The sequence below is a fragment of the Ciona intestinalis genome, chromosome 1, assembly GCF_000224145.3.
Source record: "Ciona intestinalis chromosome 1, KH, whole genome shotgun sequence".
NCBI lineage: Eukaryota > Metazoa > Chordata > Ascidiacea > Phlebobranchia > Cionidae > Ciona > Ciona intestinalis.
The window spans coordinates 1,262,943-1,279,875 of NC_020166.2; the positions used below are offsets into that span (position 1 = coordinate 1,262,943).

The 16,933-nt window shown below is 36.2% G+C and overlaps 1 protein-coding gene across 3 annotated transcripts in view; it reads right to left on the reverse strand.

Annotated features, from left to right (window-relative positions):
* Positions 1 to 16,933, reverse strand: part of LOC100184304 (collagen alpha-1(I) chain) — a 34,987-nt gene that overhangs the window by 7,867 nt on the left and 10,187 nt on the right. For 2 of the 3 annotated variants that reach the window (XM_026837504.1, XM_026837500.1), the window contains exons 4-39: positions 16,529 to 16,573; positions 15,605 to 15,706; positions 13,592 to 13,630; positions 13,304 to 13,357; positions 12,906 to 12,959; positions 11,382 to 11,489; positions 10,950 to 11,003; positions 10,589 to 10,642; positions 10,472 to 10,516; positions 9,907 to 9,960; positions 9,640 to 9,684; positions 9,162 to 9,215; positions 8,758 to 8,856; positions 8,401 to 8,445; positions 8,103 to 8,201; positions 7,578 to 7,631; positions 6,746 to 6,853; positions 6,323 to 6,376; positions 5,942 to 5,995; positions 5,838 to 5,897; positions 5,128 to 5,181; positions 4,911 to 4,955; positions 4,799 to 4,852; positions 4,500 to 4,553; positions 3,957 to 4,010; positions 3,350 to 3,403; positions 2,900 to 2,953; positions 2,676 to 2,720; positions 2,361 to 2,405; positions 1,946 to 1,999; positions 1,648 to 1,701; positions 1,335 to 1,388; positions 1,222 to 1,275; positions 778 to 882; positions 502 to 555; positions 47 to 100 (exon numbers count right to left, since the gene is read on the reverse strand). In XM_026837504.1, the coding sequence (XP_026693305.1) occupies positions 47 to 100; positions 502 to 555; positions 778 to 882; positions 1,222 to 1,275; positions 1,335 to 1,388; positions 1,648 to 1,701; positions 1,946 to 1,999; positions 2,361 to 2,405; positions 2,676 to 2,720; positions 2,900 to 2,953; positions 3,350 to 3,403; positions 3,957 to 4,010; positions 4,500 to 4,553; positions 4,799 to 4,852; positions 4,911 to 4,955; positions 5,128 to 5,181; positions 5,838 to 5,897; positions 5,942 to 5,995; positions 6,323 to 6,376; positions 6,746 to 6,853; positions 7,578 to 7,631; positions 8,103 to 8,201; positions 8,401 to 8,445; positions 8,758 to 8,856; positions 9,162 to 9,215; positions 9,640 to 9,684; positions 9,907 to 9,960; positions 10,472 to 10,516; positions 10,589 to 10,642; positions 10,950 to 11,003; positions 11,382 to 11,489; positions 12,906 to 12,959; positions 13,304 to 13,357; positions 13,592 to 13,630; positions 15,605 to 15,706; positions 16,529 to 16,573 (2,169 nt within the window). The remainder of the gene's footprint in view (positions 1 to 46; positions 101 to 501; positions 556 to 777; positions 883 to 1,221; positions 1,276 to 1,334; positions 1,389 to 1,647; positions 1,702 to 1,945; positions 2,000 to 2,360; positions 2,406 to 2,675; positions 2,721 to 2,899; positions 2,954 to 3,349; positions 3,404 to 3,956; positions 4,011 to 4,499; positions 4,554 to 4,798; positions 4,853 to 4,910; positions 4,956 to 5,127; positions 5,182 to 5,837; positions 5,898 to 5,941; positions 5,996 to 6,322; positions 6,377 to 6,745; positions 6,854 to 7,577; positions 7,632 to 8,102; positions 8,202 to 8,400; positions 8,446 to 8,757; positions 8,857 to 9,161; positions 9,216 to 9,639; positions 9,685 to 9,906; positions 9,961 to 10,471; positions 10,517 to 10,588; positions 10,643 to 10,949; positions 11,004 to 11,381; positions 11,490 to 12,905; positions 12,960 to 13,303; positions 13,358 to 13,591; positions 13,631 to 15,604; positions 15,707 to 16,528; positions 16,574 to 16,933) is intronic. The other variant, XM_018817773.2, reaches the window with a different exon arrangement.

Sequence of the window (16,933 nt, forward strand, 5' to 3'; positions counted from 1 at the left end):
ATATATTTTGAGACATAGGCCTATTGTATAGTTGTAACAGTGTTACCTTAAACCCAGGTGGCCCAGGATCACCTTGAGCCCCCTTTCTCCCTGCAGCACCCTGCAAAAGATAGCGGAAAATTTACCAACAAGATAAAATAAGTATTTTTTGATGTGGGGTTAGCGGGCAATCATTGCCATTATATCATGGGTGTTTTGCTTGATGCTGCTCATGTCCTTTTGTGAGTTACCATGTATGTAAATTGATGAATTATTTTTTGAATGTTCTTTATTGTTTGGCCACAACTTAAACAAATTACAACTCTGATGAAGGCAGAGCATTGAAATATGGTTCTTGAAAAATGAGTCTCCAGAAAAGCTCAATCAGACTTGTACAGTATGTTCTAAATTGTTTTTTTATGTGGCCATAATTTGAACAAATTACAACCATGTTAAAGGTGAAACAGTCCTTGAAAAATAAAAAAAGCCGAATCAGACTTGTACATTATACAAACTTATCACCTTTTTTCCTTGCTTTCCTTTTCTTCCTATGGCACCACTTTCACCCAATCCACCCTTAAAAAATTATCATGTAAACATAACAATATAAAATTTTAACTTATAAATATTTGGCCAGGGGTTACCAGGAAAATAATATGTTTTCCAAGACTTTATCCAGTTGCATAAAATATTAGAGTAAACTTCATTATTCCATGTTTCATTAGAGTCAAGATTTTTTTTATGGTCATGCAGTCTAAACAATGATTTTATAAAAGATATGTTTAAAATACTACATACTGTGAATCCTTTTATTCCCCTTTCTCCTGGTATACCAGCATGTGTGTCACCCTGGTTACCTTTGCGACCTTTTATACCATCCTGGCCTTTTGTTCCTTTTAAACCCTGAAAAATGTATGTTATATTGGTAACGGTTCAACTGGTTTTCCAGGGTACTGTATTTACCTTAAGAAGTCATTCCTTTATTGTAATATTTAAATTGTTAGGATTTTTAAAGAAAACATAACATTTATGTCATTTGTAAAATTGCTTTACACTGTTAGCATATATTACATCTAATTAATTACAATAAATCTATTTGATCAACTTATACTAGTTTAGCTGCGTTGGAGCAAATACACATATGCCCACAATGGTAGCAGCATTGGGCATTAAACCCGGTATACTTTTAATATAATGCAAACGCTAAACCACTGACTCAAATATAAAGTATAGAATGAGTACCTGTATGCCGGGAGATCCACGTAAGCCAGGCCGTGCATGTTTTCCTTTATAACCCTGGATAAAAACAACAACATTATAAAAATTAACTTCTAACTAAGTAATTGCATCTTTACTTTTTCCCCTTTGCTCCCTTTTATTCCTGGTTCACCTTGGATACCATCAGGTCCCTGTTAAAGCATAACATAAGTTATAATTTATGTTTTTAAAGGCAGTAAAGATCAATTTAATTAAACCAATGAAAAGGAAGTAAGGTAGCAACAAACAATGGTAAAAATAAAAAATCCTGGGGGTAAAAGCTATCATGAAATTAAAAACCACTGGATTGGACATCATTGCTTTCAAATAGGAATCGTAAAAGAATGTAAAAAAGTAACATATTGTAATGCCATGATAATGTCTTGGTTTCTAAGTCAGATAACAACTTACTGGAATACCAAAGCCACCCGGTGAACCTGGGATTCCAAATGGCCCGTCATCGCCCTGGGATAAAATCATTTTAGTTAATGATTTGCAGATGAAAATTTTATATCAAATTATGTTGAAAATTTATTTAAAAAAACAGCAATTGGTGTATAATGTAGCAAGACTTTAGGGCCATAAGATCACTTCTTTAAAAAATATATTTCAAGCAGAATATTAAGTATAGATGTCTGTTATACATTGCTATACGTGTAAACATACTAATTTCGAAATATTTATATCAACATAGTGTGTTAATACTTACTGGCAACCCTGGGCCTCCTGTAGAGCCTGAAAAACCTTTTGGTCCTTGCTCTCCCTGCATTAAACATGCATCAAAAAAACTTGAGCATTAACTTTTAAAATAAAAAAAAGTATTTTTTGTTTTATCACTTTTCACTAGATCTCTCTTAACTGGTTTAGCATTAAAAGTATAAGAGCTAATTGCATGTTAGTCAAACGTATGAATTAACCTTGTAACTACTAGATTTTTTAAACTCGACCCTTAACCAGATCTCATTTAACTATATTTAAATATATACTTCTAAGAAAATTTTGCATAGACTTTGCCTTAACTGGAGTTTGCATATAGCGCCTAAAACGAATCGGTACTAGTTAGTTTATCAACACCCTAGGATTGAGAATAAAAAGAACAAATAATTCAAAATCAAGTTTAGTACCTCTGGCCCTGGGTAGCCTGGGTATCCAATAGATCCTGGTACGCCCTGTGTAAAAGTGATTGTTAGAATATCAGAAATATCTTTGTGAATAACATAAGTTGTTATCTGTCAAAAACAAGGAAGGAAATCAACAGCAAAACAGCAGTCTTTAAAACAAGTTATAGATAAAAAAAAATATGGAAAAATGCAAGTTAAGAAGCGTATTTCTATTTTTTTTGCAATACTTAATCAACAGAACCTTTTTTGTCTTATTTTCTAATTGTATGATTTCTAGAAAGCCTGACCAATAGTTATACGTTAATAAAGGTTTCTTACTGGAGGTCCTTGGTGTCCTTCTGGGCCAATTGCACCTGGAGGTCCCTGGAATAAATTGTCTTATCACCCATAAAGTAACATACTTGGTAACTCGTAAGCTGACAGAAGGTGTATGAAACAGAACAACCGTGTTTGACCATAGTCGTTTTTTAACCACGCAAGGATAAAGTAAGTTCTATCATTACTATGATATAAACAAAGACTGAAATACAATGATAAGTTACCTTTATTCCTGTAAGACCTGTTTGTCCATTCAAACCACGGACACCTTTTCTGCCCTGCTCAACACAAATATATGCATTAGTTGATATAATTACCTATATATTAGAAATAAAGCAAACATAACGCATACAAGGCTTAACAGCAAGACTGTTGTTGCTCTGTTACAGATAAAGTACTCATGCAAGATACACTTACTAACAATATATGTTCTGTTGGTTTAGTGCAACTGGCAACTACACCCTTTTCATGAAAAAGATTGCAGAAATTTCGTTTAAGTGTCTTTTTCAAAAACACATATGCCCACAATACCCAAGGACGCATACACCCATTTGCAAAAAAAATACTCATAGGCCAAGTTGACCAAAGACACATATACAGTTGCAGCTTTGAACCTAGGACCCTATCCACTTAACCCTACATGCACCCTCACCAGAAGTATAATATATGATTACCTTTGCTCCAGGTAATCCTTTATTTCCTCTTGGACCCCTTGCTCCACTTGGTCCCTAATAAAAACATCAATTAAACAACAATGTTTTCATCATGGTCCAAATTACTTTATTTATTTTTGGTATACAATCAGAATTACACAGGTTACTTACAAAGCTATATCTAATTTATGCTGCTTTCACTATTGTTTTGCTGTGAGAGTTAACTGGCCTATCAAAAATATTAACCTGACATACCATTATACTTCCTATTAAAGAAATTATCTGTCGTAAGATTTAACTATCATATTTAAAAAATAAAGTCATATTATTTATACTTCCTATTACATAATTTACAAAACTAAAGTTAAAAAATATTGTTACCAATGTAAATGACTTTATGTTTGATAACCAAGTCTCAGTTACACAGTTCTTTTTTTACAAAGATAATTCTAATTTTCACTATTGATTCAAGAATTCAATGGCCATGTTTAAAAAATACCTGTTATATACAATTTCACAATATCTTGAACATTTCAAAATACCCTTAAGCTTCAAGTACAATATGAACAACAAAGTAATTATTTATGAAACAAACTGACCTCATGCAACTCCACCATTACTTACTTACATACGCACCAACTTTCCCTTGTGGTCCTGGCCCTGCTGCAAATCCAGGTGGTCCCTGTTAATATGTGGTATAAGATGTATGAATATAATGTGTATATTGCACTGGTCGCATGGAAGACTTAAACTTCCTGGGTGTTGGAGCAATGGGCCGAATCTGGTTCAAATCCCACGTCCTTGACAAGGACCTCACCCATATAATACAGAATCGAATAATGTTTATAAGAAGACACTCATGTTGTAATTTAACAGCAAAATCTACAAAATGTAGATCTGGTGTGTAAGGAAACACCCATGTTATAACTTAACAGTGAGCATGAGGTGTATGAATATACCATGCGTGTTTGCTAAATAAAAAGACACCCATGTTATATATTGACAGTGAACCAATTGAGTTCACACACCATGTGTATTGTTGTATAATAAGACAACTATGTTATAAATTGACAGTAGTCTAATTGAGTTTATATACCATGTGTATTATGTTAAAACCATTAGTTATAGAGCATTACTCTACAATAAGTTACATCATATTTATTAAACTTACGATTTCTCCACGTAATCCTGGGTTTCCTCTTCTGCCTCGTTTCCCAACATCTCCCTGAGGAGTTGAATTGATGAATATATAAAACTTATTTATCCTTACATGGTGGGCAGCAACATTACTTTGTAGGTGTCTATTTTTCATAACTTTTTTAATGAATGGCTGACAATTTAACGACCCATCAAAGCTACAACTGAGTTGGAGCAGTTGCTGTTAATTTTCTTGACCAAGGACACACACAGTCACAATAATATCAATAAACCTCTAGGCGGTACTCCAACCACCTGCTAACATCCTCTTACCTTGTCACCTTTACGACCATCTTTTCCGTCAGCTCCCTTCTCCCCCCTAACCCCCTGTATAAAGTAAATACATTACAAACTGCATCTGCTTTAGGTGTTGCTACCTTTTTACCTTGGATCCTTTAGGTCCAACAGCACCTTCATAGCCATGCTTACCCTATAAGTACAGGCTTTGTTTATATGATATATAAGTAACTATAATAGGTAAACCACTCAATTAAACTGTGCACTATATGTTAAAACTGTCTAAAATGTATGTTACTATGAAAGTTTTGCCACTCTAAGTCAATGCATATCTACAACAGATTCTTAGTTTAAACAAATGTAACCTGTGTACCAGGAGCCCCAGTTGTCCCTCCTTTTCCAATGACACCTTTGAATCCCTATAACATATACAGTAATTTAAAACAAAATTTCATATTTAAAAAGGTTAAAATTAGGCTTCAGCTTAAACCCACTAGTGGCCATTTTGAAACTTAATAAATATTTCAGGTTTACTAAAATGATGTGCTGACAGTGGTGGGATATTTTAAAACAAGATTGCAATAAATTGAATTAATTTGTTTTTACATATAGGTTAAGTCTGATGCTGTGGTTGGTTGGCCAATTTATTGTAACTTAAGGATACTTGGTGATGTTTTACATTGATACTAATGGGCATTTGTGTTCTAGAGGAAAGCATGGACATTGCTGCAACCCAGTGGTCACTATTGGGTTGTCCAAATTATCATCCATACATAAAAAAAATAAAAAAATCCCCAAAAAAGTAATCACCCACAAAGTAACGTACATAGTAACTCATAAGCTGGCACGAGGTGTTAAACCCGTGTGATAACGACTGTCGTTTTCCGGCCACGCGAGGATAAAGTAAGTTACATTCATTCATTCAAACTGACTTAAAACACAGTTCCTATGGGGTGCAAAGCTGTAGGAACTTATCCAGAAAGAATAGAACATCCGAATTACTTTTCAGTCCTGGAACCTCTGGTCTTGCCTTATATAACCATAAACCTCACATAACTTAGTTACACAAACTTACTTTTGGACCAGGTTTTCCTCTTACACCTCTTGATCCTCTCTTGCCCTGAAGAAGGTTTAACTTTTGATCAATTTTAATGAAATATGAAACAAAGTCATTCTTACATGTCTCCCATGTTTCCCAGGACGTCCAGGCATCCCAGGTGGTCCAATGGATCCCTGGTGATAAAATACATTAGTGTTTAAAGGAGCATTCAAAACAAATTGTGGTGTAGCACAGACAGTGTAGGTGCTTTAATAAATAAGTGTTTAAAGTAGCATTCTAAGCTACATGTCATAGTTTAGCACAAGGAGCATTACCACTTTTACACATTTAAATATTTACATAAAGTAGTTAACAAAGAAAGATCAAGTAAACCCTAAAACACAATTAAAGATTTATTGCAGTAGCAAGCAGTTGTGTTTTAATTCCACAGAAATGGCCCACTAAAATAATGTGTTGTGTTTATGTGGCATATATATAGCCATCAATTTCACCATATTCACCTTTTCTCCTTTAGCTCCACGCTTGCCTTGAAGTCCCCTTAGACCGGCAATCCCCTGTAATGTAATATTCCCTGGATTAGAACCCGTATAATTGGTTTCCGAAACCTCAGCCAAAGTATTTCAACCATAAAAGAAAACTAACCGCAGACAGCAAGCACAAGCCTGTATATTACACCAAGAGTTATCTAACATAATGGGGTCATGACATATAACAACTGTCGTTGCTGTGCTACGTGAGGATGAATAAGTTCATTCATTACCCTTATTCATACTTGGACCACCGGGAATTTTTAGGCACAATACATTTAAAAACTCATAGTTTACAATCTTGTGTCTAATAAAGTTGCGGAGCACAAATTAGCTCTTTACACAGTTTGGGAAACCCTTTTATTGCACAATGAGGTAAAAATCTACTAGACTTACTGGTTCACCAGAGTCTCCGATTGGACCATAGGGTCCCTGCAGTCCTGGAAATCCTTTTATACCAGATGGACCTCTTATTCCACGTCTGCCTGGCCTCCCAGGCCCACCCTGTAAAATAGGGGTTTAAAAACACTTTATATTAACCTTATCTTGACATATATGCGACACCCATTGTGTGTGAAAGAGAAACCTTGTAAATGAAATTTAAAAAAGTTGAGTTGCTATGTTGTTACATTACACTATGTAAAGTGTCTGATTCACGCCTCATTAAATGTTCATTTATCAAAGAATATTCAGCAGACATTTACAACCAGTGTTCTTTCGCACTTTGGTATACTATTTTTAAAGTAGATTCAAAATTAACATTTGGATTTTTTGTGACAGATATATTAAAATAAACAAATGCAATTAAAAACCAAGTTGGTCTTACACTTTCTAACAACAACACCTCCTACAAATTAAACAACCACTCAGTCTTAATGTTTCCAATAAAAATGCACATCAAAATTTGACTTTTCCGCACATAGCATAAAATTAAATCTTAACCTCACGGCTTTAGTTTTAGCGTCGAGCAAGTACAAACGTGATAATATCTAATTTCGCAATTGATCCAGCTCTTGTCTCGCCAAGTGCTCAGTGCAGTGTTTCGACAGCTTAAGTGGCTTGTCCAAAATAGCTGGCTAGTGACGCCCCGTTTAAGAACTGTCTAATGCACTTCCCTTGTCTTTGCAAGTGCCTTGTCACCACACTGAGCTGTTTAAGCTTTGGTTTCATTGACACAACTTGGTTTTGGTAATGTAATTTAACTCTATATGTACAGTAGACTTCTTACCCTGTCTCCTGGATACCCTGGTGGTCCTGGGATTCCTGGCTTGGCTCTTTTTCCCTGCACAAAATGTATCACTTTAAATTAAAGCAGGTTTAAAACTTTTTAAAAAATTTTGTTTTTTTTATATTATTATGACGTAAAAGATGTTTATCTCTTTAGATATGGTAACAATGATAAAATTTATTAAAGCAAATTAGCAATAAAACGACAATCAATATAACACACTAAGAATAAAAACTACCTAAGACAAACTATTAATTAAAAGCATTGAGATCCATTGCTATGAAATATGTAATAGACAAAAATCAAGTCAAACAAATTGTATTAAGATAAATGAGATATATATTTCATGGTTAATTGCATCAAACACTCCAATATTCAAAAACAATCTAAAAGCATTGCTGACAAACCCAAAATAATATTAAGATAAATGAGATATTTATTGTTTTAAAATGGCATCATTAGTCTTCTTTTAAAAATAAGAACCAAACAGCATTGCAAGCAAAGACAATTTTTTCATCTACTTACTCTTATACCAGGTGGGCCCTTCCTTCCTCTTAATCCTTGATCACCCTTCTGCCCAGGCACTCCTGGTGATCCTCTTTTCCCCGTTGGTCCATCTTTTCCCTTAACATAACTCCCTTCAGTTTAAGCAACAAGCAAATATATAAAGCTACAGTGGTTCATTTCTTAGTATATACAAATGCACACAGACATGTAAGTATATACCAATGTACACCAATAGGTATTATATACCAATTTATTCAAGAATACAAAGCTATAGTTGTTAATCAAACATATGTTAGTATGTACCAAGTCCTCTTACTGTGTCTCCTTTTTGTCCTTTATCACCCATCCTCCCCCTCCTCCCCTGTAACAAATAACACCAATAAACTAAGTTCTTGTTCTAGCACGGTGGTTGGCGTGCTTGCCTATAACCCAGAGATTACTGGATCGAGGCTCTTCACTGCTACCATTGTGAAAGTATATGTGCTTGGGCTGTTTAAACTATCAGCAAAACATAAAAAATGACCAAAAAAATAAAAAAAATAGTTATCCATCAAGTTATATATGTGGTAACTCACAAGGTGTATGAAACAGAATACCCATGTTATAACTACTGTCGTTGCCCCACCACCCGAGGATATTCAAGTTACATTCATTCATTTTCAACTCATCTTACTTGTTGTCCTGGTGGTCCTGTGATACCATAACCCCCTGGTGGTCCAGAAGGACCAATTGCACCGTATCTTCCTCTGTAGCCAGTTTGGCCGGGATCACCCTAAGAAATGAAGCAGTTGAAAAAATAGTTCAATATATATTTTATTTGTGGTTATGCAAACAAAGGTGAGACAATTATACAAAAATAGATCAAATTGGAATATTTAGAAAATATGAGAATTGCAGTACATGAGTTAGATGAAAATTTCTCACAAAATACACTCCAAGAGTTAAAATCTATCTACTTGGCAATACAATTATTAAAAGAGTGACTTTTAACTGACCAAAACAATTTTTTTCAATTAAATTTTTCACAAACACTATGCAACCAAAGTGGAGATTAAAATATGAACACATGATACTTACTCTTGTTCCATTTCTCCCCTTTATTCCAGCTGGTCCTCTTACCCCACGATCTCCCTGTATTTATATAATTAGTGAGAAAAACTTACTTAACTTAAATATAACATGAAGTAATGGGCTAACTCTGGCTAAAATCCAATGCTCCATGGCCTGCCCCGCTGTAGAACCTCACCCACGTGGAAAAGATGTAAATTAAACATTATTTAATCACTATTTAATTTTAGTAAACAGAAAGGTAATATTCATGCTATCTTATGTCATTGGCATAACCACCAAGCGAGATCAGACACCTTTACTGCATAATATCCAAATATCCTGATGGTATTTTAAACAATTAACAACAAGTCTATGAGAAGAGTTGTTTGAATACGGTTTTCTTATTTTTTAAATGTCCTTTCTTTACTTCCAAATGGAATGAGAAACAGAATGAACAAGTGTCCCATCTTTCCCCATCCTACTATTTAACTAACAATATACTTACAGGCATACCAAGCGGTCCAACAAAACCTTCAACACCTGCTGGACCCTGTTAAAGTTACATCAGTAAATATTTATAAACAGACCAACCTAAATATAAAATAAGTTTTATTCGTATCTTACAAAATGATAGCGGAGACCAAATTATTTAAAGAACAAAGAAAATGTAGTCACACCAAAACAACAGTCGTTAAAACACAAAAAGGGTAACATGTGTGTGAAGAAGTTTCAATTAAAAGTGTCGCTGTTGCGCCCTTTAAATATAACTTACCAACTTTCCTTGTGTTCCTATTATTCCTCTTCTACCTTGAGGTCCAGGTGGTCCCTAAAGTAAAGGAAACGTTAAAGAATATATGACTTTATTTAGTCCAGTCACGGCAACCAAGGTCGGAGTAGAATATAAAAGCAAAAAGGTGGAAGTAACCGTAAAACTATAGTCGTTTTGCGGAAAAACCAAAGTAAAAAAAGTTAAAAAACCCCATTAAGGAAAATTATTTGACGTTTAAGGGTGTTTCCATAATGGTGCATCCCCAAATATGACACCAAGCCACACATACGTTAACTTATCAATGAGTTCGTCGTATTCTGCATATTTTGACAGCAAACGTAATGAGGCAACGCTCGATTAATCAGCCTCAACACAAGCTGTATATTGGACGCAAATGAGACTCATAATAATAATAATTATTATTATTACCGTCTGCAGTCTAGACGACAGTCGCAAGTCACAAACCGGTATGCGGAAACCTTACGCACATCAAAGCATGTTTACAACCCACTACTAATACATATGGCAAGTCTACGACTTTGAAATGACTTCACGGTCAATTACATACCATTTCACCCTTTGCGCCGCGTGTTCCAGTCCTCCCAGGCGAACCCTGTATACAAGAACAACAACACCACGGTCAGTTGAAATAGAACAAGCCACTGGTTTATAATACAGAGCATACCTTGCGACCTTTCATGCCAGGTTCCCCTGGTAATCCACGCTCGCCGTTGTAACCCTAGAAACGGAAGTTTACGTCATTGTTCGCTTTGCAGAATTAAAACAAAACGACCAGGTGCAACGAAGGACAGCCTATTTTCGTGGTAAAACGGTTCAGGTGTAAGCGGCGTAAACCTATTACGCATGTAAAGCAGAAGGTTTTGGGTATGATAGGTCATACCCTATATTCAATGTATTAATTAGGCTATGTGTAGAGCAACTGTGGCCTAAATCACCGGTTCTCTGCATGGCTTGTCGTTTAGGACCTCACATATGTATAATCAAAGTTTCGGGTTAATTTTAAATCCAACCGAGCAGATACTTACACGTTCACCTCGTTGACCGTTCGCTCCTTTTCTCCCGGGCGGCCCAGCTTCTCCCTGTGTGACAGAATCTAATATTAAACGCGTCATTTCGATCTCTATGCTTTACATGCATCCAGAGCACATCATGATAGCATCAGCAATGCTGCATGGCTTTATCCCTGCAAGCCACCACAGATCAGCTGCGACTATTTCGAGCACACCGAGCGTTTACAAAGTCAGCGTGTATTAAGCTGCGGGAGTGTGTGTCCTTGGACAAGACATTTTAACGACAATTGCTTCAACCTAGTGTTCACTAAGGGGTTGTCTAAATTGTCAGTAATGCATAAAAACATTCACTCACAAAGTGGTAACTGGCAAGCGTGCACGAAGTGTACAAAATAAGATTGTTATCCCGCCATGCATAAATAAGTTACATTCATTCAAATCCTTCACCTGTGGCCCTGGGAACCCGATTTCTCCCTTTTCACCTTTCTGTCCTTTTGCACCGTCTTTTCCCATCACACCTTTTACACCCCTCGGCCCAGGTAAACCTCTATTTCCCTGTAAAATAGCACCAATGCTAAATTGCATTTCCATATGGAATATTTAAATATTTTTAAAAATTGGTAAGCTTGTCATTAGTTAATTACAGTGGGGGTAATGTACCAGCATCACTCAGAACGTGTCTCGCCCTACTATAGAGGCCTGAAACTTCCCCCAAATGGAATAAAATACCCACAGAATAACTTCTAAGTACAATAAAAGGGTTTATGTATAAGTAGAATAGTGCTTGGTAACGCTGAACACCCAACCTTATACGTACATAGCCTTTGCAATGTTAGAAGTTAACACATTCAACGCATTCACAAAAAGCTGCTTGTTGCAGACACGCGTAGGTGATAATGTTAACGCATGAACTGGTATGGCATATCAAGTTGAGCATTGCAACTCGCTGCTTGTGCTGTTTTAACGGAATCTTAGTTTCCATTGCGGCCTCTTCTATGTGGATGAGGTCCAACAAAAAAAGCACGCTAGAGGAAGAGCGGGATGAACAAGTCAGAGCTGTTCCGTTACCTCAACATCAGAGGTGCTACTACATAGATATAGACAACCCACGAGTATATATATGTACAGTAGGATAGAGGAAGACGGGACACCTTTTGAATGTAATATCCGGAACCGGAACGATTAACAACGGTCTATAGCAGTCTTAAAGATTTGGTTTTATAATTCTTTCAGTTCTTTGTTTACCACCAAATGGAAGAGAAAATAGATGAAAAGTTGTCTTCCCCACCTTACTATACATCCATAGATCCTCGACAAGAAAATTACCCATATAGAATAGAATTAAATCTGAATGTGCAGCCTTCAATTTTAAATACAATGAAATTTACTGATAGGGCCATTGAAATGAGTCAGATTTAAAAGGCGCTTTAAAAGATTGAGTCATTTAACCACACTTTAGTTCCTTATTATGTACGCAAAGTGACCGACAGTTGAGCTCATTGCAGTGGTATGTAAACCCTTGTACATCGGGCGCCGTTAAACCGACACGGCCTATCTTACTGATAATGCTTCTGAATTGTTATAATCCAGTTACACAGCGCACCAAACACCAGCTGATCAGCAGAGCCGAAAGTTTGAACATTACATTAACATGGGTGTAAATGGATCGTAGCCTATAGTTTCCAATGGCATTTTACTTTTTATTTTACAATATATAGGTTTGCTCGTCATTTACAAGGCGAAAATTTTTGTGTAAAGCTGAGCTGTTTTGGTGGCAAATATGTAATTTTACTTGTTGTTTTTATCGTGGGAGGGCGTTTTTGGGCAGTCATGCAATTAAAAGATGCTATTTTTCAAACGTTATGCACGAAATGTGTTTTGAGCTTCTCTGCGTTGTTTAAACTTATATTATCTTTGGTGTATACTGTGATTTATGGAATAAATACAAACCACGTTATCGACATATCTTACCTCCCATCCTTCTAGACCCCGGTAACCTTTGAAACCGCGCATTCCTCTTTTACCCTGCAACAACAACGTTACAGATGCCGTGAATTACCGTCGGGGACAAAACGCGGCAACTACTGCATATTAGTTACATAGTGGGGTGGCTGAATATGGGACACCTTTAGCACATAATATCAAAATATCCATATCGTGATTTAAACAATTAACAACGGTCTATAAAAGTCGTAAGGGTACGGTTTTATAATTTTTTGAATGTTCTTTGTTTGTGCTAATGAGACAAAAAAATTTAAAAAAAGTGGTGTCCCCACCCTACTATAACAGTATTGCCCGTAAAATGCACATTTTGACTTGCACAACAACAAGGTTACACTTGCCGCACAAAACATCTACAAACGTCTCACCTTTGGACCTGGTGTTCCTCTGTAACCTACTGGGCCAGGGGGTCCCGGTGTTCCCTGTCAAAAATAGATAGATTTAATGTGTAGTTTTAAGAAAGAAACTTAACGACAATTGCCTCAGTCCAGTGGTTCCTTCGAAGTTGTCTAGTTTTTTAGTCATACATAAAAACATCTCCCCCCTACTAATATATACGGGGCAACTCGTAAACACAGAGCACGAGGTGTTTGAAACATCACACTTTTATTACGCAGTGTAATAAAACCATCATGCTGGCTTAGATCAGACATTACCTGTACATAATCTTCGTATTTATCGAAGTAATAATCGTCCTGTAATGTAAACTAGGTGTTAATTAAAGTTATTTATTAATAGTTACAGAGTTCAGTACAACGAACTAAAGTGAGAATCCAACATTTTAACACCTGAAAAAATGGTGTGAAACATAAATGAAAACATGTTTTATGTACCAAACATACTTAGTCTTAAATAGAAGAACCGTAATAAATAGACGTCAACGTTGTACTACTACGTCCACATCCAAACAGGTATTCCATGCGAGTAATTCGTATTATGGTGTATCGGTCACGCCTTTATTTAGCCACCAGTTTTGTGTTGCTCTTTTAACCTTTAGCGTGTTAGAACATCTGTCATCTTTTTGCTCTTGTATATTATATTCTAACCCTTGGTTACTGTAACCAAAGGGGGCAAACAATTCTTCTTAAATTACGTTTTTTAAGTAGAATGTGGACTCGGTTCAATCAAGCTTGCATTTAATCTAACCCTGAACGCCCATAAGACAGAAGCGAATACATAAACCTTCAATACGTGGACTATGCGAGTTCGGTACATAACCCTGGATATGCACATTTGTGGGCTAAAAGCACGTATAACCCAATACTGTATCCTATATGGGTGAGATCCTACGACCAGGGACGTGAGGTAAACGATAAAGTCGAGCTTATTCCCGCATGCAACAATAACCACTGCGTTTGCATCACATACACAATCGCTACTTTAGTCTTAAATTTCGTATTGATGTAACATCTCTATCCATTTATTCACGCTCCCACTCGAAGTTGCGTTTAAAATTTAAAGCAGCTGTAGGTTGGGGTACGATGACCCATGTTTTTATTCTATTTTATTGTCTCATTTCGTAGTAAAAAAAGAATCATTATAGAAATATCTAACCGTATCCTCACGACTCTAAAAGCGCGTTGTGTATTGTTAAAAACACGATTAGGAAATATGGAATATTATGTGCTAATGGTATCTATTTGAACCCACCCATTTCACCTCACCCTACTATACAATCAGTCTATTGTTTTTAACTTTATTGCCTAACACAACACGGTTGAATTGACAGGTTGGAATACCCCCCTCATGTTGATACAATTCTCGTTCTGTTGTCAGTGGAATAAGGGAAGGAAACCAGTGTTACGACTTATTTCCCCTGCGATGATAGGTTTGTCTGTCCAATTTATTATTGGAATGTATCTTCGTTTGTTTAATTGGCTACACTTATAGTAGGGTGGGGGAAGATTGGACACCTTTAGCACAAAATATCCAAATATCCTGACCGTGTTTTAAACAATTAACAATGGTCTATGGGAGTCGTAAGAGTACGGTTTTATAATTCTTTAAATGTTCCTTGTTTACTACAAAATGGGACGAGAAAATATAATAAAAAGGAGTCCCATCTTTCCCTACCCTAGTATTATGTCTTTGATAATTGAACAAGATGAACTAGCCTAGATTGTCTATATTCCTATCTACGTATTCAAACATTTCGTGGTTGCACACACGTAAGCGGCGCATATGCTAAACTCTGTGGTTGTGGTTCATGGAATTCGATAAACAAAACGACGAATATCCATTTAAAGCAAAGTAAACGCTCTGCTTGGACCTGGAGGTTTATTCAACAATATTATTAACGGGGTTGTGCCAAAACGAAAATCAAACTGAAACGGTACAGGTCAGATAGGTCCCCATATACACGGACAGACAGTATATACAGTACAGTATAGTGAGTACTAAACGCACTATGACAGTTATTTTCACCAAGTATAAATCAAATCCAAACTTTATCTATATAGTAAGTTAGTGAAGCCGATCCATACATAATGTACATTTCTTTTACATAATGTAGATTTCTTTCGGCTAAGTCATATTGGTGCAATGTGTGTTTGACTGCAGCGCACTGTTTTCTAATCCATTAAACAACTTAATTTTACCGGTTTTCCAAAACGACCGAAAATTTCCAGACATTGTTTACGCCAAACTAACCCAAAGACAATAATTTTTACCTCTTTGGCTTCAAAGTAGTAACTGTATCCTAAATCTCCTTCTTGTCCTGGCCTTCCGGGTGGGCCTGGTATCCCATCTTTACCTGGTAGACCTCTGTCCCCCTGAAACACAAAGTCATCTTAGTTGGTTAACCAATGTGGTAAGCTGCAGTGTCGTGCAGTGTATTATTACACTGCAAATCAGCGTCGTCGAAAAGTGGTTAGCGCAATTGTCTTTAGTCAAGAGTTCCTTGTTTCGAGGCTCTACTCTGCCATACCTTTGTTGGCGTGTGTGTGCTTGGTAAAGAAACTTAATTACAATTACTCCAATAACCAAGTTGTTTCTTATAAGGGTTGTTCAAATTGTATAATATACACTACAAAAAGATGAAGAAAATCACAAAAAAAATAATTAACTGTGTTTTGTTACACTACATGCGCCCTCCTTGGTACAAGCTGTTCCATTATCGTAAATATCGCTTGACAAGTCTAGCTAAGTTTTACAACAACGATCGATTGGCTCTTAACGTTCGCCAAGGGTTTTAAATCAGGTTCCACTAAACCGCGGTTTCATTTGGGTGTAAATGATTTTGCACTTCAGACGAAAACTGAAGCTTTTTCACATCACATAAAAAGGTCAAGGCGGCAATACGTCATTGTTAAGGTGTCATGTGCTTGATGTGGTAACCTTGTAAACGCCCAGCTTTACACAATGCATAAGGCGGGTTTTACTTATTGTGCATTTCAGAACTTTCAAAGCGTAAGGGTTTATAAGTAAACACCACTTTACAATGCTGAGCGAATACCTTTTATTCACCTCAACTTTTTATAGTAATTGATCGTTTTAAAATCCTTGCATTTATTCTTGGATTACCAGCGAAGCGAAACATGGTAAAAAAGTGGTCGTTTAAGCTATTAAGTTTCTTGAGCAAACATAGCACTTACCTTTTCTCCCTTTAAACCAGGATTTCCAGGATTACCTCTTGGCCCCTAAACGAAGAGAAAACATTATTGAAATTGAATTCTATATATTATCACCTGTCAATCAAAATATTACCGCTCACCAACGAGCAGAAGGATGGCTTACAGTATATAGTGGAATGGGGGAAGATGGGACACCTTTAGCACATTCTATCCAAATATTCTGATCGTGTTTTAAATAATTTACAACGGTCTATGGAAGTCGTGACGATAAGGTTTTACATTTCTTCAAATGTTCTTTGGTTACTATTAAATGCGACGGGAAAATAGATTAAAAAGGTGTCGCATCTTCCCCTACTCTACTATACTGTTATTGGGGCCTTTAGTGCTACAAACCTGAGACTGAAGATATTTGCACTGACACACATG